The sequence below is a fragment of the Microtus ochrogaster genome, chromosome 6 (assembly GCF_000317375.1).
Source record: "Microtus ochrogaster isolate Prairie Vole_2 chromosome 6, MicOch1.0, whole genome shotgun sequence".
Taxonomy (NCBI): domain Eukaryota; kingdom Metazoa; phylum Chordata; class Mammalia; order Rodentia; family Cricetidae; genus Microtus; species Microtus ochrogaster.
The window spans coordinates 3295830-3317742 of record NC_022013.1 but is presented as its reverse complement, the minus strand read 5'-3'; the positions used below and the strand labels follow the sequence as shown (position 1 = coordinate 3317742).

At 46.2% G+C, this 21913-nt stretch overlaps 1 protein-coding gene across 2 annotated transcripts in view; it reads left to right on the top strand.

The window, feature by feature from the left end:
* The window catches only part of Mgat5 (alpha-1,6-mannosylglycoprotein 6-beta-N-acetylglucosaminyltransferase), a 295861-nt gene that overhangs the window by 144729 nt on the left and 129219 nt on the right, over positions 1-21913 (top strand). For both annotated transcript variants that reach the window (XM_026779700.1, XM_013346690.2), the window contains exons 4-5: positions 17800-17876; positions 19200-19289. In XM_026779700.1, coding sequence (XP_026635501.1) covers positions 17800-17876; positions 19200-19289 — 167 coding nt within the window. The remainder of the gene's footprint in view (positions 1-17799; positions 17877-19199; positions 19290-21913) is intronic.

The following is a 21913-nucleotide window of genomic DNA, read 5'->3' as shown; positions in this document are numbered from 1 at the left end:
TCAAAACCTGGATGTAGGTCTGGGTGATAGCTGAGATGGTCAGACTGGGCCTCCACCAGCACCTCTGTTCCCACCCCCAGGCAAGGGTCAGGACCAGCTCTCCTGTTGTGGTGGCCAGCAAAGAGTCGGCCAGTTCTCTAAGGACTATTGAAGATCCAGGCCAACTCTATTTCAGTTTTTGAGACAGAGTCTGTCTCTGAACTTGGAGCTGCAGATTCAGCTAGACTGCCTGGCCAGATGTGTGCCTGGCTCAGGGCATTATCTGTTGTTGTCAGTGGAAAAACAGCAACCAGGCAGGCATGCCTCCAAGTGAGGGCAGGTCCCTAACAGACCTTCACCCAGAAAAGGAGCCTGCTCTCTTTTCACGATGAAGCACCGAGCTACCACTGTGTATTCCTGCCTCTCTCACTTGTTTTCATAACATGTATATCGTAAGCCTTATCATCCGCTGAGTGGAAAAATAGGAAAATTGAAATGCCCCAGGGATTCATTAAATTGCAAATGGATGCATTATCAGTGGGCCCTTGGCTTCCAGCGCTCGCTGGTCGCCCGTGCTGTGGTTCTGGTGTAAGGATGAGAAGTCTGCAAGCATTAGTAGTCAGCATCTCCCTTCTGTGGGTGCCCATCTGCTCTCTTTTCTGGTATTGACTGACAGCTAATTCACTCACTGTCCTTTGCAGACCCTCTTCTGGGAAGACGGTTAACTGTATTCATTGTGTGTGTATGTGTGTGTGTGTGTGTGCGCACGTGTGTGCACAGCAAGTGTTCAGATATGCATGCATATATATAGACCAGAGGACAAGCTCAAGCATTATTTTTAGGAATGCTATCTACGTTCTTTGAAACAGGGTCTCTTATTAGCTAGGAGCTCACCCGTTAGGCTCACCTGGCAGGTAGGTGAGCTTTGGGCCTCCCTCTGCCTCTCCAGAACTAGGATTGCAAACACACATCATCACACCTGGGATTTCCCTTTTCGAGACAGGGCTTCTCTCTGTAGACTTAGCTTTCCTGAAACTCACACTGTAGATCAAGCTGGCTTCCAGTTTACAGAGATTCACCTGCCTCTGCCTCCCAAGTGCTGGGATTAAAGGTGTATGCCACCACCACCACCTGGCATTACACCTAGGGTTTTCATGTTTGTAGCACGATTAATAGAAACCCAGAGTCAGAAATTGGGGTCCAACCTGAAGGATAGAAAAGCAAAACAGCTAGCCATTTGCTCTTACCTCTACCTCATTCCGAAAGTGGCGATCCTGCCTCCAGGAATCTCAGAATGAGACTGTGTCTGTGAGCTGTCTCCTCCCATATTATATTCCTCTCTAAGGCTGGGATTAGAGGCATGCATGGCCTGGTTTTTATGGTAAACTAGTGTGGCAACTGGAATTAAGAGTATATGTCACCACTGCCTGGTCTGTAAGACTGACCGGTGGGGGCTGTTTTACTCTCTGATCTTCAGGCAAGGTTTATTCGTTAAAATACAAATGAAATATCACTACACATGTTGACTGTAGGGATCGAACTCAGATCCTCATGCTTCCATGGCAAGCCCTTTACCAACTGAACTCTCTCCCTCATCCCAGAGTTTTCATCTAATTTCCTCTCCCCCCATTAGCCTTAGTTTAAAGTCTTAACTTAGGGATTTTATTTGCCTCCAAAACTGCTAACTATTCAGTATATGATATATGTATTTCTGAGACAAAGTTACATACACACACACACACACACACACACACAACTGAATTACTTGCTTTTCTCCTTTTTGTGACCAAAATATTTGACAGCATCTAAAGGATGTAAGGGCTTCTTTTGCTCAGTTTGAGGATATAGTCCGTGATGAGGAGAGCCATGGTATCAGGAGAAAGCTGGTCACAGGGCATCCACAGTCAGAAAGCAGAGAGAGATGGACTCTTGTGCTCAGCTCACTTTCTCCTTTTCATTCAGTTCAGCACCACAGTTATAGGATGGTGCTGCCCACACGCAGGCTGGGGCTTCTCTGTCAGTTAAACTTCTGCGGATACAACCAGAGGTGTGTCTCCATGGAGACTCTAAATCCAGGCAGATTAACAAATGAGGATTAACCACCACTATGCCCTAAAGTAACCCTTGTCTGAGCTGTAGGCCACTGCTGGTCAAGGCCTGTTGTGGGAATTTAGGCTGAGGGCTGTGGTTTTATAAAAGGCAGGTCCAAGAAATGTAATTTTGGATGCCCCAGATGTTCGCTGACATTTGGAGGCTGTTTATTAGTCATGAATATTGGAAACGAACAAGGAAATAGCCAGAAATATCTAGCATCTGTGGTTAAAGTTCTCATGAGTTGACTATCTCTGGATTACGCTGGAAGTGTCTGCTATAGTTGGCAGTGGAGTTGGGAATGCAGTAGCCTAACCAGCTACATGGCTTTCACAACTCAGGCAGGGAAAGCGAGATATTTTGGAGTCTTGATGTAGTCATTTGTAAGCAGTAGAGATAGGAAATACGTTATAATTGGAAAACTGTCTTGATGGTGTTGACAATATTTCCTGTCAGCAGCTCTCCCCTTTCTTCTTGCTTGTCTCCGTGGTAATGCTAATCGGTAGTTTTATTACCGCTCTACTAAAGATTCATTCCATCTTGATTTATTATCTAGACTTTCCCAGAGGATGGCAAGCGCAACAGTACTGCCTGGCTCCTGGCTTGCCGCCGCTGTTCTTGGCATGAGCCAACCAGAAAAAGGACTGCTCAGAGTTTCAGTTGGAAACCATCGATGATTCTTTTGGGCAGCCTCAGATACCCAACAAGAGTTGTTTCCGGAAGCTTGGGTTTTGCCAAGTTCAAGTCTCTGTTTTGGTTCAGCTGCTTAATCTTGGCCCAACAAATGCTCCCCTGTCTTCATGTTAATTTTGCTTCGGTGTGGGATGGATGGCTGACATCGTTTCACAACATAGTTTCCAAGCTCCAGAGTCTTTGATGAGTCTTAGCGGGAACCGAAAACAACTGCAGCTTTTTTGTGGGAGATGGAAAGGAGAGGTGAGATTGTTCAGATAGCAGAGAGTTTTAGCTACTGACATCTGACCGCCCCACACGTAACGTGGTCGTTCTGAACTGAGTTTTGACTCCTAGAACAGGAATACCGTGATGCTGGTCACTGAGGCCAAGAGGTAGGGTTGAGAGAGGAGGGCGGGGCCAGACAAAAATCATTACATTTCATGGGGAACTGAGGATGGCCTCCTGATACTTTTCAAAAGTGGCAGAGAATTTACACACCCGCCATGGGTATGTATCTATGTAACAAGCGGAGACATATAAGAACCAGGAGACAAAGTCTGGAATTTGTGGGCACTAAATAAGCACTAAATATCAATTACTTGGCTTGGTATTGAGGGAGTGGCTGCCTGGCTCACTTGGTTAGTCCTTGTGTGTTTCCTGTTCTTAATGTCTTTGGCTCCCACTTTTATTGATGGAAGGTTAAATACTCATCTTTTTTCCCTCCTTGTAGCCCATGACTAAAGCTTAAGGTTTCGTTTCTCCCTCTTACCCTCTCCTACGTTCCTCCATTTCATTTTACAAAGTTCATTTTTTAATTGCCTGAAAGAAAGAAAAATCACTTTCTGTATTTGTAGAGAGTACACGAGACAGTGGAGATTATGACAGACTGTATTCTGTAGATGTTAATCTATTTAATTTTGCCCTCTCTGTCTTCTGTTAGTTTTCTTTGCTTTCCTTTCTTTTCTGTATTAGACTTGCTATTTGATTAGAATGAGAAAAAAAAAGTAATATTCCCATAGTAATATCTGTAGAACCCATATAAGGAAGGTTAAGTGATAATTATGATTATAAGCTTCATAGTAAGTATAGTTCTTTCTGTAGTCTTAGTGTTTGGAGGCAGGTCTTTCAATGTGGTGGAAGGAAAATAGCCTGGAAAATCCTCAGCAAAAATATAAAAATTAAGGGTCCAACAAGATGGCTTCGCAGGGAAAGGCACTTGCTGCCAAGCCCAATGACCTGAATTTAACCTCGGAACCCACGTGATGAAAGGAGAAACCCAACGCTCACAACTTGTCCCCTGACTCCCCTCCCACCCCACACACTCCACGTAATACCACACACATCTCACACACAAATAAATAGGAAAATATTTTTAAAAAAAAACAAAATAAAAATTTAAAATGAAGAGATCAGTAATGAATCTGGATGGGATTCTGAAATGCCACCATTTTCGAGCTTTGGCAGTTGGCTCACGACACCCGCCAAATTGAGAAGTAACGCCTCCAGACAAGCTCGTAAATCTGTACAAGAGCCTTTTTGCCTGGAGTTCCTGCCACCCACCAAACCTGGCCTTGGAAGCTGGGCAAGGCATGCTGGGAACACCGGCAGCTTCATTGATAAATGGAATTGACCTAATTTGGAGCAGTGTGCAGAAAACTCCGGCCTCCAATGTCTCAGCTGGTGACAGTGGGAACCTGACCACCACCTAGACTGAGGATGCTTTCTGGATTAGGCCAAGCTTTAAACTAGGGGATGAGCCAGGATTTAATATGGAGACCTGGGAAGTGAGACAGTAATAAGGGTTTTAATTAGCTGTCCATAAATTAGCATATACGAATCTGGGAGGGTCCAAGCTGACCACTCAGGCATGACTTTGTTGTACCTGTAGAACAAACATAGAAGCAAACTAAGAGAAACCAGTAGGAAACCAGAAAAAAATATTTTTTGCTTTTTTTCAAGATAGCGTTTCTCTGTGTAACAGCCCTAGCTGTCCTAGAATTCTCCGTCTGTAGAGCTCCGCCTGTCTCTGCCTCCCGAGTGCTGGGATTCAAGGTATGTGCTGCACCCGCCACCGCCACTAAGCCTGTCTCACTTTCTCCTTTTCATTTAGTCCAGGACCCCAGTCCATGTGATGATGCTTCTTCCCAGCTCAGTTAACCAAACGTGAATGTTCCTTCTCAGGCACGTGTGGAGATTTCTCTCCTTGGTAATTCTAGAGCCTGTCAAATCAACAATACTAACCGTTACTCTTCCTTCAAGCACACAAAAAGCTTCCTTCTTAACACATCTTTCCTTGCCTTTCCCATAAGCTTGCCGTGACCATGCATCTCTCCACTCATCCTGTCAATCATCTCTCCACTCATCCTGTCAAGTGTGTGTCACGTGACGTGGAGGCCACTGGTGACTCCTCTTTCGCAGAGGTTTAGATTCTGTTCACATCTGTATCCTAATGAGACGATCCAAAGTGAAGAAGGGATGGACTCCCCATACCTTTTGATTATTGGGTGTGACTTTTGCAGGAAGCAGCTGAACTCTGTTCACTTGGTTTTCTAGCTGGACGCATCCCTTGCTTTCCTCATTGACAAAAGCAACACGGGGAGGAAGGGTTTATCTGGGTACATGGTTTGAGGGTACAGTCCATCATGGTGGGGAAAACATGATGGCAGAAGCATGAGGCTGGTCACATGGCATCCACAGTCAGAAAGAGAGAGATGGACGCTGGTACTCAGCTCGCTTTATCCCCTTCATTCAGCCCAGAGAATGATGTCCCCCACAGTTAAGATAGGTCCTCCGGTCTCAGCCAAGCCAGCCTAGAAACTCCCTCACAGACATGCCCACTGTGATCCTAGGTGATTCCAGATCCTGGCAAGTTGACGTCGGTGCTGGGAAAATTTAAATTCCTGATGACTTCTCCCAGGTCCCTCATTTAGACCATCTTATCCATTCGGGGCTATTTTTGGAGACCCACATGTGAGGCAGAAAACCAGGTACTGTGAGTCAGCTGAGAAACGAGATTGCACATTGTCAAGTGGCTGGCTGACATCTGTCAAAGTCTGCAGACAGGAGTGGGAGGGAAATCACAGCCTTTCTTCCTCTCAGCCTTTGAGGGTGCTGGGTGCCGGTGACTCTGCCCCCATGCTGTTTCCCTTGGGAGTAAAGATTATTACTGAAACCCTTCTGGGCTCAGGCTAGGAACTGTAAACACACAGTAAACTCACCCACTCCCACCAGGGACACCTCAGTGCTGCCAATGACAGTAAAACACTGTAGCCAGGCGGTGGTGGCACACGCCTTTAATCTAGGTGCTTGGGAGACAGAGGCAGGTGAACCTCTGTGAGTTCGAGCCTGGTCTACAAGAGCTAGTTCCAGGACAGGCTCCAAAGCTACAGAGACACCCTGTCTTGAAAATCAAAACAAAACACCACTTTATAAGCAGGTTCTGCTTGACACTAAGGTCCTCGTTCTATTCTGCTTGACATCACTGCCCTTGCTTCCAATGGAAATTGGAGCTTGAACTCAGAGCTCCACAAGCCCAGGGCAGTACATTGAAAGCTGGCTATAAAGGGGTTTAAAAAATGGCAATCGGAAAACAAAAAGCATCCTTTTTCAACACCGCTTAATTAAAGCTTGTGTGAGCAGAATTCTGCATAATGCAAGGCGCAGCTCTTAAGTGCACAGTTTGGTGAGCTTTAGTCAGTGTATCCATGCATCTCGGCAGCAGCGCAGGCGAGGTGAAGAACACGTCCACCACCCCAGTGGTCTTTCATGCCTCCTCTGTTTGTCTGTCCCAGGAAAGCAGTTGTCACTCTGATGTCTATCACTGTATACTAATTTTGCCTCCTCTTGGCTTCCTAGAAACACGATTTTAGAGTATGAACATGTAGAGAAGGGCTTCATTAAGCCCGGCGTGAGGTTTTTCAGGTATATTTGCCTTGTTGCATATATTGGGGTTTTAACCAGAGAGTAATGTTCAGTTGTTTGACCATAACATAGTTGACTTATCGATTCTGCAGGTGTTGAGCATGCAAGCTGTTTCCAGTTTGTGCGGTCTAATGAATTACCCTGACATAGACCCACGAGCCTGTCACATTACCTAAATAGTAAGGTAGTTCTTCTGCCTCTCGGTCTTCTTGTACATCTTTGGAGTGTGTAGGGTTGTCCCTCCATCCTTCCCATTGCTGTTTATTTTTTCCCCTCTTCTCAGTTATTCTCACTAGCAGGAATTATATATGCCGTTCATCTTTTCTAAGCACTAACTTTGGCTTTTCAACTTTCCTCTATTTGTATTAGTGGAGATTAACTCAGCAGAGCCGCTTGGAGAACGTGTGTACATCAAGGGATTTGTTAAAGGGATTTGGCTCCACGCAGGTGTGGAAGCTACTTTAACGGTGTCTGCAAGGGCTGTTGTCTTTGTGTCTGTTGACGGGTTTGACACCCACAGGGCTGGAAGGACAAATTGGAACTAGAGCAGAGGATGGGTAGGCTGGCAGCTGAAGGGATGGCTTAGTCAGTAAAACGCTTGCTACACAAGCATGAGGACCCGAGTTCAACCCCTAGAACACATGTCAAAAAGCTAAGTGGAGACCGAGCTCACTGGCCTGCTCCAAATCATAGGCCCAGTGAGAGATCCTTTCTCAAGAAATAAAATGTGTCCCCCTACTCCCAAGGCCCAGGGAGCATTATAGAAGAAGATGAAGAAAAAGTTTAGGAGCTGGAGGATGAGGAAGAGGAAGAGTGCTGTGAAATACGTGGCCATCCGGATACAGCGTGGCAATGGAAGCCATGAATGCGTGGCAGCTGTGGATACTGTGGACCGGGCCTTCCAACTTTCCACTATGGATAGCGGAGGTGCCCGTGAAGCCGCCCTTCCTGTGGAGATACTATCGTTCCATGAGGCTGTGCCGTTTCCTTAATTGTGTAGCCCTTGGGGACTAGTTGGGAAGAGGGGTTCAGGGTAAAGGAAGTGGAACAGAAGAGAGTAAAGGGAGTTGAATGTGCTCACAATGCATGCCCATGAAGGGGAGCGGGGAGAAATGTATAGCTCAATTGAAAACAATAAAGTGTAAAAAAAAAAAATAATGGAGAGCAGTTGGTGAAGACGCCTGACGTCAGCCTGACCTCCTCACAGAGGCACACACGGTTTGGGTTTGGGTTTTGAGGTGTGAATCGTGTGCAGAAGTGCAGAGCGGGGTTGGGGAGAGCCTCCAATTGAGTCATTACCAGCTCTATCACTTAGACACGAAGAAAAACCAACTCAGCAGTAGACTCCGTGCACTCAAAGGACTGACTGTGAGCTGGTTTAACCCCACAAGCTCATGGTTTTAACCTCCTTGCAGCTGTAGAACCGTCATTATAGTGCGTATATCAGCTGTGGAAATATGACCGCATGGCATCGCCTGAAACACAACTTTACATAGAAAAGTAGGCAGTCCGCAGATCTGGACCGGGATGAAGGGTGTTTACCAGCCCCCGTCGGGCATATCACAATGTGCTTTCTTAGTACTTGTGTGAGAGTGTACGCTGTCACCTTGACATAGCCCAGGGACGCCTGGGAAGAGAATCTCAGTGATGGGTTAACCTAGATCAGGTTAGCCCATGGACATGTCTAGGGGTTGGTGGGTATATCTTAATTGTTAATAGATGTAGGAAGCCATAGCCCCCTGTGGGTGACACCCTTCCCTAAGTGTATGTGGGGTGTGTCCTGCATTATATAGGATAAGGGCTAAGGAAGCAGCAAGCATGCAGTAGGGGTGTATTGGTTTTTCTCTATTTTTGACCGTGGATAGAATGCTTGAGCTCCTGCCTCGGCTTACCTGAAATGATGATTTTATGTAACCTGGGATGGGAAGTCAAATAAGCCCTTTCTCCCTCCTGTTGTTGTGGGTCAGGGCACATTATCAGAGCAACAGCAGTGAAGCTGGGACATACAGCCTGCCTAGACTTAACAGTACCCGCCCTGATATATGGTTTTGCTTTGGATTAGGTTCAGTTACGTGGGTTAACTGTGATCTAGAAAGGTTAATGGGAAATTCCAGAAATAATCAGCAGCTTTTACGTTGTGCGAGTAAATGGGAAAATTGCAGAAATAATTAGTGCTTTTGAAGTCCCGCGCAGTGCGATGAGTTCTTGTGCTATCCTTCCTAGAAGGGACCCACTGTGATTTGCTGCCATGGATGCTGCCCAGCAGCTAGTCTCTTAGCAATCATCCCAGGGCAGTGTTTTGTTCAAGTAGCCCTTATTTTGCTTAATAATGGCCCAAAGCTTAATAATGGGAGTTAAAACACTGCCATTCCTGTATGGCTATGAGACGCCTTGAAGGACTTCCTTTGAGAGAAAATCCTCCGTAAACTCTTGACTTAAACAAAGAAAGAATGTGTGTGCTAAGGTTTTTAAGATCTCCATTAAGAACAAATCCTCCGAGGTCTAGAGAGACGACTCTGGGCTTAAGAGCACTTCAGACCTTTCCAGAGGACCCAGTTTGTTCCCAGTACCTTTCAGGCTGCTCACAGTCACCCGTAACTCCAGTTCTGGCCTCCAGGGGCACTATGTTTAAAGGTGTAAACACCTACATAGATACACAAATAGTTGAAAATAAAAGTATCATCTTTCTGGCATTTTTATTTTTGAGACAGGGTTTTACTGTGTAGTCTTGGCTGGCCTAGAGCTTGCTATGTAGGCCTGACTGGCCTCACACTCAGATCCACTTTGCTCGGCTTCCACTGTGCTGGGACTAAAGGCATACTTCACCACACCTGGCTAAATCTCTTTTAAGAAGAACAAATCCTCTATAATTTCTATATACACTAAATAGCTTTGGCTAGAGTATATTGTGATAATTGAATTTTATCCTTAGTTATTGTTAATCTTGCTATACCTAATTTGTAAATGACATATTGTCATATGCATATAGATTAGAAGGCACAGTGTATGTAGACACTGGTTTCATGAAAACACTGGGGTCCTTGGCAAATATCCCATAAAGATAAAAGGGCTATGATATTACAGGCTCATGTTTAATTCATGTTGATCAACCATCCTTTCGAGTATTGTACTTAGGTACGTCTAGAAATCTCTTAATCCTCATTACTCCCTATTGTGATTTTTGTATTAAGTAGAAACATGATAAAAGAAATAAAGGAGAAGCTGGGCCTGGTGGCTGGTGGGACATACCTCTAATCATAGCATTTGAGACGTAGAGGCAGGCAGGTATTTCCGAGTTCAAAGCCAATCTGGTCTATATAGTAAGACCCAAAACAGCCCAAGTTATAAGAGAGACCTTGTCTCAAAAAGGAAAAAAGAAGAAGAAGGAGAAAGAGGAGGAGAAGAAGAAGACGCAACACACACAAGGAAACCAAACCAAACAAACAAAAAACCCCTTAGTTTTCTATTTGAACATATATTAACATTTCTCCTGTGTGTGAGTGGGTACGCACGGATGTGTGTGCCTGTGGAAGGCAGATGCCAGTTTCAGGGGCCTTCCTCTACCATTTCTCCCTCCCTCCCTCCCTCCCTCCCTCCCTCCCTCCCTCCCTCCCTCTCTCCATTTATTTAGTGGCAGGGTCTCTCGTTGGCCTGGATCTCCCCTATTTTATTTGACAGACAGGCTAAAACTCTTGGGACCCCGTCTCTGCCTCGCTCATGCTGGGGACACAAGCATACGGTGCTACACTCAACTTTTTCTGTGTACAAGGAAAACAAAATGAAACAAAACAAACAAAGCCCCCACAGGTCCTTGCTCTTGACAGCTAGCAGTCTACCCATGCATGCCTCCAGCCCTATACTAGCGTCGCGTCTCTGATTTTTTCCATTTCCTTGTAGACTCACAGTATTATCTGATTGCATTTCCTTTTCAACCCCAAGGATTTCTTCTTATTTTTTTGCTGTACAGTTCTGCAAGTGGTGCAGTTTCTCATTTTCTTTTCTAAAAAATGGCATTGTTTATTTATTTATCTTTGGCTGGCATTTTTCAAGGATGTAGCTAACATTTGGAGCTAACAGTAAGTTTTCTCTGAATACTTACACAGCAAATCTGCTTTGTTTTGTTTGGTTTCAGCTCTTCTGATAAGTCAGGCGGTGTTGCTGTCTTTATTGCCTTTTATGTAATGTGTCTTGTTTTTCTTTCGTTGCCTTTAACGTTTTTCATCGTCTTTGACCTTTAGCGGTTTGGTTATAACAAACATAATTGTCTCTGCCTTCTGTGTGAGTCACTGAATTATTAGATCTGAAGTTAACGTTTTTTTTTTTTTTAAATAAAGTTGGAAAGTTGTTGGCTATTATTTCTTCAAACATTTTTGTTTTCCGTTTGTTCTCGTTTCCTTTATGTTGCTATGGTAAAAAATACCCTGACAAAGTGCAGCTCAGTGGAGAATGGGCTTGTTTGACTTAAATTCTATGTTCTGGCCCCTCATTGTAGGGACTTAAAGGTGACTTGAAGCAGCTAGTCTTTCCCACAACCAAGGGCAGAAAGGATTACCTGCATGCCTGCTTGCTGCCTGCATTCCTGCTTGTTGTAGCGTTCTCTTTATAGAGTCCAGGGCCCATGCCTTGAAACTGCAGCTCACAGTCAGGCTGGCCAGGTTGTCCAGTCTCGGTTAACCCAAATAAATGTCCACAGGCCAACCTTACAGACAGTGGGTTGTTGAGACTTCCATGTTCTCTATTGTATGACCTTGACAGTTAAAGCTAAACATCAGAACGTTGTCTCTTGGTGTCCGTTTGTCTATCTTCTCCCATGTCACAGGCTTTGCTTATATTATTTCCTCCTGCCTTTATGGTCCATTTCAATTGTTTTCTAATTCATTGGTCTGTTCTTCAGCTGTCTCTAGTTTACTATTACTTTTAGTCATGAATTTCTTATTTCAGGTAGTCTATTTTACATCTCTCAAATTCTTTGTGTGTGCGTGTGTGTGTCTCTTCCAAGTATTCTTTTCTCTGCTGAGAATTCTTTTAGTTGTGGATTGTTTTTTTTTGTCTTCGATCTTATCGTAGCTGCTTTGAATTCCTTGTCAGTTCTTTGTGGCATTCATGTCATCTGAAGCTGACTATGTTGATTTTTTTAAAAATATGTATGTATTTTGTGAAGAAAAGTTTGTGTGCCGTGGCACACACGTGGAAGTCAGAGTCAGTTTTCTGCTTCCACCTTGTGGGTCCTAGGGGTCACACTTAGATCACAGGTTGGGCATAAAGCACCTTTTCCTGCTGAGCCAGGTTGCTGACCTTTACTTTCTTATCTTTATCTCCCCACCCATCATTACATCATCTGCCGCCCTGGAACTTACCTAGGTAGACCAGGCTAACTTAGAATGTACAGAGATACACTTGCCTCTGCCTCTACATTGATTAAAGGTGGACCCAGCCTTGACTGCTTTTCTTAATTGATTCACATGTTTCAATGAAGGCTTGTAAAACGTAATTTGTACTTAATATAGCTTAAGGACATTGCCAGTCTTCTCCCATAGTCTCTAATCCTGTATTATTTTCTTTTCTTCCCCAATTATAAGAAATACAAATGCACACATGTGTAGAGTAAATCTTTCTAGTTTTTTACTTAGAAAAAAGCAAAAGCCCTGGACATTTGTGGGGCTGAAAAAAAGAAGTACGAGCGCACATTTTAGGGGCTGCCGCGGTTCCACAAGGACAGCTCCCTGCGGCATCCCTTCCTCCGGGAACTGCCTGTGGGGTACGGGGTTCTGAAAGGCTCTTGCCCTTTCTTGTGTACTGCAAAAAGAGAGTAAGTAGAGTAGCCCTAAAAATCACCCATGGCGCAACCTGAGAATGCCATCCAGTGGTGGCCAGTATCACTTCGAATTCTTAATATTTTCCACCTACTTCACAGTTTCATATTTTCATCAGAATTGACAGCAAGAATGTCTCAACATGTCAGTTTATATCTTATTTTTTAAAAAAACATGTAGAAAAGCTATTTTTTTCTTGGAAGAGATAGTGAAACTTTTTTTAATAGTGAAACGTTTGTAGAAAAATATTTTTGAAATACAAAGCTAACATTCTCCCAATTTATAATAGTGACTGCCTTGCCCACTTGTTGTCACTGAATACCCGTGTGGGATATTTCATGTTCTTTCCGCTGTTACTTAAAATACTGAAGGAACATTCTGTTGCAGGAAAAATGGTATAAAGAACTAGGTATGTCCTTACAGAAAGTGAGGCCGATTTATGCAGAAGGAGCCTGATTATCCACATCGTGTTGCAAATTCCGTTTTCTCTCCCAGCCCCAGAGCTCTGAGAATTTATACACACCGTGTTGTGCTGTGACCCCATTCTATTCATTGGCAAGCACCCAAGCTTCTCTGGTTGCACAAATCTAAAGTATTGTAAGCTCAGTGTCCCTTAGCTTCCACCCACAGGCACTGTGACATAAAACTACATAGGGGTGGCAAGGCAGGCACAGAGAAGACCCATTCTGCAGGACGAATATAATGCCGCAAAAGAGTAAAGGATGCAGTGAGGTCTGTGTGCTGTGTTTGATGTCGAGCATCCCAGGGACTACTGTCACAGTCGCTCTGAGGTTGAATGAGATCTTGGGTGATTGCAGGTCTCAGTACCTAGCCAAGGAAGGGTGACTAAGTTCTTAGAAAGTTTTGCAACAATTCTTGAGTGAAGAAAGAGGCTCCCAAGGGTTTGTTGCATAGGCCATGGGAATTGTCTCTCATATGTATTTCAGTAGTTAAGCATGCGATTCACCAGCTGGTGGCGCTGTTTGGGAAAGTTGTGGGGGTTGGGAGGCTTGTTGGCAGAAGTATGTCATTAGGATCTCATTAGGATCATTAGGGGAGGGACTTGGGTTTATGCTGGAAGGAACTCACTGGATAGCCAGGGATAACTCTGAACTTCTGGTCCTTTTGCCTTCCTCTCCCTGGGACTACAGTCTGTAAGCACACCTCTTTATGTGGTGCCAGGGAAGGGACCTAGTGCATGGTAGGCAAGCACTCTACCAGCTGAGTTACTAGTATAAATTGAATTTTGGACCCTGAACAATTTATGTTAGATATAAAATCCTATTCAGTTGTGAAGATCTTACGTGGCGGGTTTTCTTTAAGAGCACAGCATGTTCTTATCCTCAGTGTGTTTTTATCTTTGTTTTATCTTTGACATCCCAAATGTCAGGTTTCACTTTTGGTTTTCTATTCAGTGAAGGTTGGTGCCGTCTCCAAACTTCACAAGTCCATGTAACTTTCCCATTGCCTGCAGTGATAATCAGTGCATTGGTTTCCGAGTCCATGTAACTTTCCCATTGCCTGCAGTGATAATCAATGCATTGGTTTCCGAGCCTGGAGTTCATGATCCTTTAGCTAACAGTGCCTGCTCAGCTGTCCAGTCATAGTTCTTCCCCTGCATCTTAGACTGTCTTTAGTTATCTTCCCTCTCAACCCTTCCAGACCTAGAGGGGCGGCTGACCGCCTTCGCTCTAACTAGGGCTGGGCTTGTTCTAGTAAAGCACTCTGATTTAGAAGACACATCACGCTGTCTTCCATGTCTCTGGCCTGTCCCTCTTCTGCAGTGTCCCTTGATTTCACGGCTTGCTAAAACTTAGAAGCATAATTGAGGCCATAGTCCTGCAAGAACCAAAGAACAGAGTGTATGCTGAAAAGAAGTAGAAATACCTTGTGATGGTTTTAATTAAATTGTTTTTGGAAATTTTGTTTGCTTATATAGGTATATGTCCTGTGTGTACTTGTATATATGTGTGTTCATATGTATGTCAGCATAGACATGTGTGTGGATGTATGTACATGTGAGCATGCCTGTGGAAGGAAGAGGCTGATACCACATGTCTTTGTTGCTTGCTCCCCGTCTTGCAGTGTGAGGTAGAACCTCTCCCTTGAGCCGATTGGACATAACCAATTTGGCCTCTCTAGCTAGCCAGGGTGCTCCGGAATCCCATCGCCACCTTCACATCACTGGCATTAGGCAGGCCATCACACCTGCCTGACATTTACATGGCTGCTAGGGATCCGAACTCGGGTCCCCTCTCCTGTGTAGCAGTTGCTTTACATGCTGAGCCGACTCTCCAGCCCCCTGTTTGGCAGTGTGTTTTCATGTAATTTTCTGTTTGTTTCCGCGGTGTTTCCCCACAGGCAGTACTACAGCATCAGGCTGTAACTTAACAAGTCCGGCGCCCAGCGAAGGGGCCTTTCCAAGCAGAATAATGCTCCGTCAGTTTATTCCTCCACACTCGCTCTCACATTTCCCGTCCAGAACGAGAACGAGGTGATTACAGTGGTGTACCCATGAATACCTAGACACAGTCGGCTGGAAATGATCTTGACCTGAACGGAAAATCTGGGCTGGAGCGATGGCTCAGTGAGCAAAACACTCACCACACGGTCATGAGGGCCTGAATTCACTCCCCAGAACCCATGCTCAACTGGGCGCAGTCTGTCCGGCAAGATTCGGAGTGCAGGCAGGAGATCCACAGACGCTCAGGGACCAGCTAGTCTGACAATATGCAGCAGCAAATAAGAGATCCTGTCTTAAACAAGATGGATGATGAGTACTGATACCTGAGGTTGTCCTCCGACTGCCACACTTCATGCTTGGCATGTCGCGCACAGGGTCTCACACTCAGACACATGCACACTCCCCAAAGGGAACAGCCCTGACAGTGTAGATTCTTGATGCCTGACACAGAGAAACAGCTTAATGGGTTTGAATCTTGTTTCCTCGTCGCACCGGGCATCTTTTTCATCTCTCCAGGCTCCAGGTTTATGAAGCAGGGAAAAGTGGAGGGTCAGCAGTTACGCCTTGAGAAGTTTCCTGGAAAATGCCGTGCTGATCTGATGCTGTTCCCAGCTCTCTAAGCTAAACCCCATAAAAACGGTGAAATACAAAGCAAGCTTTCAAGTGCCATGGAGGTTGATGGCGGGTTGTTTGCCAAGAAAAGAAGAACAAAAGTAACTGGAGAGAATCATATTAGGGAAATTAAGCTGGTTTCACACATATGCCATGCTCTCTCTTTCTCTCCTTGGTGGCTCTACATCTCGTATAGATCCAGAAAGTCATGTAGGTAGGTGTATCCATATGAGATATGAAAGAAATAAAACCGTCTGTGGCAAAAGGGGGGATAGGAGAAATAGGGAAGAAAAATGAAAAATGGGGTGATGGAGCATGAGGGGGTGTACTCACCATGCAATGTCTGCGTGGATGAGAGCTTAATGAACTCGGGTTATAGATTTTGGATATTCTGTTAGGAACATACAACCTAATGCCAAGTCTATGCATGTGTGAAGTCTATGCATACCCTGGAGAGGGACACTCAAGCCGTGTCCCCTGTGAGGCTGCCAGTAGAGCTGGTGAAGCCTTGATTTCTCCAGTCCACTGGGCGTAGGCTTCCTGTGACCTGAAGATTGTCCGCCTAGAATGTGTGGTGTCCTGATTAGTGCTTTTCAACTTCACACAAACCTCAGCATGTCTGGGAATAGGGAGCTGAGAGAAGCCTCCATAAGACTGGCTCTTTGGAAAGCCTGTGGCATATTGTCTTAACTAACAATGGATGTGGGCACTGCCACCCCTGGGAAGGTGGTCCTAGACTGGATAAGGAAGAAAGCAGAGAAAATCATGTGGGGCAAGCCAGTAAGCAGTGCTGGTTTGTGGTTCTGTCCCTCCAGATTCCTGCCCTGCTTGAGTCCCTGCCTTGGCTTCCCTTGATTGATGGGCTGTGAGCCAAATGAACCCTTTTCTCTCCATGCCTTTGGTCATGGTGTTTTGTCACAGCCGCAGGAAGAGTAACTAAAATCTGTCTAGGAGCTAGTTGTAGAAATCCCCTCGTCTCATGGTGTGAAGAAGGCCTAGATAAAGACTGGCCAAGCAGAGGATGAGTAGCGTGAGGTCATTGCTAATCGGAGATAGTTTTCCGCTGTGACCCCTCTGAGCCATTACTGCTGGTTCGTATAGCCAAGCTGGAGATGAGGGTGTTGGCAAGGGCTGCCTCTCCAGGACAAATGTAGAGATTCCTGGCTTCTGGCTGATGCCAAGCTCTGGAACAGAGGTGGAGCTTACGTAAGCGCACTCTGCAGGGGCCATCTGATAAGGTGGCCGTGCATCCCTATCAGGTATACAAGGAGAAACACTACCATGTTGTACACACAAAGCATTTTCTGGAGAGAGGAAGTATGTTATGAGGCGCCGGGGCAGAGTGTTGCCTTCCCTCCTGAAGATGCTTATCCTTAGTGTCTGCAACTGATCTTGACAGGGAGATTTGGCTTAGTTGCCAGTGGGAGTACAGATGGCCATGGTTCCTATGTTTGGGGGAGTTTTATAGGCTCATTTTTGTCTGTTCTTCCTACCACCCCTTCCAAACAGTGATGGGAAGGTAACCAGGTACTTTTAACCTATAGGATGCCATTCAGTTCTAAGTAAAATGTCTAGGTCATTGGGTTCTTCAAAAGAACCTTTGCAGCCAGGCAGTGGTGGCTCACGCCTTTAATCCCAGCACTCAGGAGGCAGAGGCAGGCGGATCTCTGTGAGTTCAAGGCCAGGCAGTTCTACAGAATGAGTTTCAGGACAGCCAGGGCTACAAGTGAAATCCTGTCTCAAACAAAAAAAAAAAAAAAGAAGAAGAAGAACCCTAGGACTTGCTGGCCAGTTAGCCTAGCCTACATGGTGAGTTTCAAGTCAGTGAGCGACCATATATCAAAACAATAAAAACAAAAACTGCATAATGTTACATTCCTGAGGAATGCCACCTGAGATTATTGGCTGGACTCATATACATGCACACGTATGCCCTCATGTACCTGAATGCAGGCACACACTGGGGCTAAGGGGAAAAAGAGAAAACAAATCTTATAGATGCTGACATACCTTTCTTTTTCAAGACTATTAAGAACCCACAGAGCCTTCTTGATGGCCGCCCCTGTATGCCAGCAGCAGCATCCTGCTATGGCTGCAGTCATGTCTGGGGCTGGACAGGCACCCTGGATCAGAACCTTGCTCCATGTAGACCTCTCTATTTCAGTTTCTCTCTCAGCCTATGCAGACGATGTTGGTCATCTGTAGTGTGGATCTCATGGTTCTTTCCTTTCTTATTCTTTACAGATATCATTAATGGAGTTCAAGAAAAATGTGTATTGCCTCCTATGGATGGCTATCCCCACTGCGAGGGGAAAATCAAGGTAAGGCAGGGGCTATGCCTATCCATCCCATCAGTCTCCACCTTTCTCCCTTTCTAACGATAAAGTGGACAAGTGAGCCTTGGAGCGGGTCCTTTCCAGGTGTGTCCATACTGCAGGGGTTGACCCTTCTCTGCCCTTCCCACGGAGTGGGTCAGCAGAGGCTCTCCGGGGTCACACTGAGAACCTGAACCACTTCAGGTGTCCACTCTGTCTTGTCCAGCCCTTCACTTCCAGGCAACCTTAGACTCCTTCCCTCTCCCTGATCCCCAGAGGCCTGTTCCCTCTCCAGATTACAGTGTAAATGTGATATTTGGATATGCAAATGAGTGCCCAGAGACTCTTGGCCATTCTTTACTCTGAGGTCAAGCCCAAGATCTCCCGAATGCTGGGAAGCACTTCCTACTGAGCGACAGCCTGGCCTTGTGAGTTGTACAGGTCATCATGTATGTACATGTATGTATGGAGGCTAGAGGTCAACAGGTCAACATGTATGTACATGTACGTATGGAGGCTAGAGGTCAACAGGTCAACATGTTTGTACATGTACGTATGGAGGCTAGAGGTCAACAGGTCAACATATATGTTCATGTATGTAGGAGGCTAGAGGTCAGCTCTGCGTGTCATTCCTCAGTCACCATCCACCTGTCCCTTGAGACAGGGTCTCTTACTGGCAGGGAGTCCACGTAGTAGGCTGACCTGGCTGTTCCCCGCGCTGCTGTTACCAGTGCACACCTGGACTCCTGAACTTTTTTTGTTTTGCCTTATATTATTTTGGGGGGAAAAGAAAACATATTTGTTTGACCTGCTCCAGGAGATCATTCCTGGCCAGTGGTGTTCAGAGAAAGGTTTTCATTCAAGTACTCATTCAAAATGGCGAAAAGATTCTGGGAACATTCCCTGGTGTCCTTTGGGGACAGCTATCAGTTTCCATCGACACTTCTGTGGTCCTTGGCCTGCACTCTGCCTTGCAGGCCCTTTGCTGTGGTGATGGCACCTCCGGAGGGTGCCGTGGAAGGGCCCCTGTGGTCCTGCTAACACGCTCCCACCCTTTGCCTCCTCGCTGTGTGTACACAGAGCTCCCCTGCCTGGGCAAGCATCTGCTCTGATTCTCTAGGAGCTGAGCATCTGGCCATCTGGCCCTCGGCGCTGGGACTTTGGGCTTTGCTCTACCTGTGGGCCACTGCTTGAGCCGCCCAGCACACCATGCCCTCACCCCTCATGCATTCACCCCCTCATGCCCTCACCCCCCCATGCCTTCACCCCCTCATGCCCTCACCCCCTTCTCCACGGCCTCCTCAGCCATGTCCTCTTCTCTCTTTTCAGTGGATGAAAGACATGTGGCGCTCGGATCCCTGCTACGCAGACTATGGAGTGGATGGGACCTCCTGCTCCTTTTTTATTTACCTCAGTGAGGTGAGTCTTTCCGAAGACGTGCAGCTCTGCACTGGGGCTCTTTCGTCACTGGGCCTGGAGTTGGGAAAGCCAAGAAAGATAAGAAGGACCTGTGATTGCCTTCAGTATCCTCCCAACCCCCTCATGAACATCTTTGTTCTCTTAAAGGAAGAACAGCCTGGATTGGCTGTTGGCTTTGTTTGCTTCAGCTTTCCTATTTCAGTAAAATACACAGAATGTAAGGATTTCAATCAATCGGCATCGCTGTTTATTTTGTTCTCCTTTGTCCTTTTTTTTTTTTAACATTTATTTATTTTGTCTGTGCCATGGCACACAAGTTGGGGACAAAGGACAACTTACAGGGTTCTCTCCTTCCCCATGTGGGTCCTAAGGATGGGACTCAGTCATTAGGCTCGGTGGCAGGCAACACTACCCCAAGCCGTCTCACCAGCCTGGCCCTTGGGCACAATCATCAGGCATCTTCAGATTCCCCAAGTAGTGGACCCAGACTGAGAAAGCAGACCCTCAAACCCAGAGCCCAGATAAACTCTTCCTCCAATAAGTTGTTTTTGCAAGGTATTTTGTTACAAAGAAAAGTAGTTAATACACTTACCTTCTTCATTCTATCAAAGTCACAGCCCTCCTGTCCCTCAGCGCTGGCCTTTGCTCCCAAGGCTACGAAGATGCTGGCGTGTGGGCCTACCACCGGGGCACGCTACAGACCTTTTCAACAAGCCCCAGACATCAGGGGAGTCCCAGCGCTAATGACACTAAGATGCCTTCTAGAAACTAGAAGCACAGTCTAGCCGGGCTGTTCCTTGTGAGTTCTGTGACAGTGATTTTGCAGCATTTGTTTGAACCTGTTTCTGATTCCTGGCTTTGCAGCCTTTTTCTTTCCTCCTGCAAGGAGGGTGAGGCTGTGAGTGACCTGCGCCCCAGTGAGAGCTCAATCAGAAGCACCTCTCCTGCCCCAAGGGACAGACTCTTCAGGTTCATTTTGAAAAGTTACCTTTGCAAATCCCCTTCCTGGGATGGAAGAAGCCGGAGTTCAGACGTGGGCCATGATTGACAAGCAGGGCTCATTTCCGGTTTGTACGCTGGGGAGGGCTGAGGACATGAAAGATGTCAGAATCTACTTGGGTTTCCCAGCCTCTTCTCTAGCTCCTGGGGGAAGTAGTACAGTAAACTAAAAGGAATGAATGGCTCGAGATAGGTTTCTTCCCTTTCAAACTGCTACCCTAAGGGCACTCCTAGTGGAGGAAGGATAAATCCCTAAGAGGAAAGTAGCATCTGGGGACAATATTCCAAGGGGCAAGCCACCACACTGGTCTGTATAGAGACCTTGGTCTCATAGGCCTGTACTTACTCTTTTCCTGAAGTGTGTGCAGGCTTCAGTAGCCTAAAACATAAGATTGTTCTCTTTCTTCTTTTCTAGCTGATTCAGTTGGGTGAGCGCATCCGACCTCTGTGGTAGTCACTGTCTTGTCAGCAGTGGCTGAGAGCTCATTTTCTTGTCACTGTGCCAGGCATTCTTTCTCTTAAGAGTTTAATGGGAAGAAGAAGAGAGAGAGTTAGACGGGAGAGGAAGAGAGGAGGGGTGTAACTAGCCACCGAGCAGAAGATACAGCTCCTCTCCAGGGATGGCTGGGAGCCTTGGGGTAGTTAACGCTGATGGTCAGCTGGACCGGCTCTAGGGTCGCCTAGGAGAGGAGCCTCTGGATGAGTCTGTGGGGAGGTTTGTTGAATGGACTAAGGAGGGAAGAGGTAACTTAGATGTGGTCCCGAGGGCTCAGGTAACAGAAGAAAGCAAACTGGGCACCATCGTTCATGTCTCTCTGCTTCCTGGCTGTTGGTGCCACATCACCATCTGCCACTGTGCATGCTCCACCGTGGTGGACTGTGTCCCCAGACGTTCAGCCGAAAGCAACCCTTCCTCCCTTGAAGTTGCTTTTGTCAGTGAGCAAAGCAAGGGATGTGGACCCTTTGTCACAATCAGCCTCTAGAAATGACTCTCTCTCACTAGGGCCTGTTCTGTTGTTCCATGTGCCTCATGACAGCCGCAGGAGGGATGGCCATTCCCAGAAGGTCACTACCCAGGAACATCAATCATGCTAGCTCTGCAGCCACTCCTTAATCTCTGTGACACAGCCTAAACTCGTCCTTGCATCTGGACTTTTGTTTGTGTTTCAAGACCTCTACTCACCATTTTGGGTGGAGTGGGGATGCCCAGGTTTACATCGAATGTCCTTAGAGAGGCCCTCGCAGCCAGAAGACACTCAGTAATGCATGTGTGTAACAAACACACTTGTTCTTGACTGCTGGTCTCCCGGTGGGATGCTGGTTTGCATTTGTGTTGAGTTGGTACACAGAGCCAGTGTGAGTAATTAATTGAGGCAGTTCTCAAAGCCAGTTTCTTAACCTTGTGGCAGTATTAAAATCAAGGACAAGGGTCTGGAGAGATGGCTTAGTGGTTACAAATGCTTGTTGCTCTTGGAGAGGACTTGAGTTTGGTTGCCAGCACCCATAATAGTAGCCTTTAACTCTAGCATCAGGGCATCCCATACCTTCTGTCCTCTGTGGGTACCTGTATGAAGATCTCTCTCTCTCTCTCTCTCTCTCTCTCTCTCTCTCTCTCTCTCTCTCTC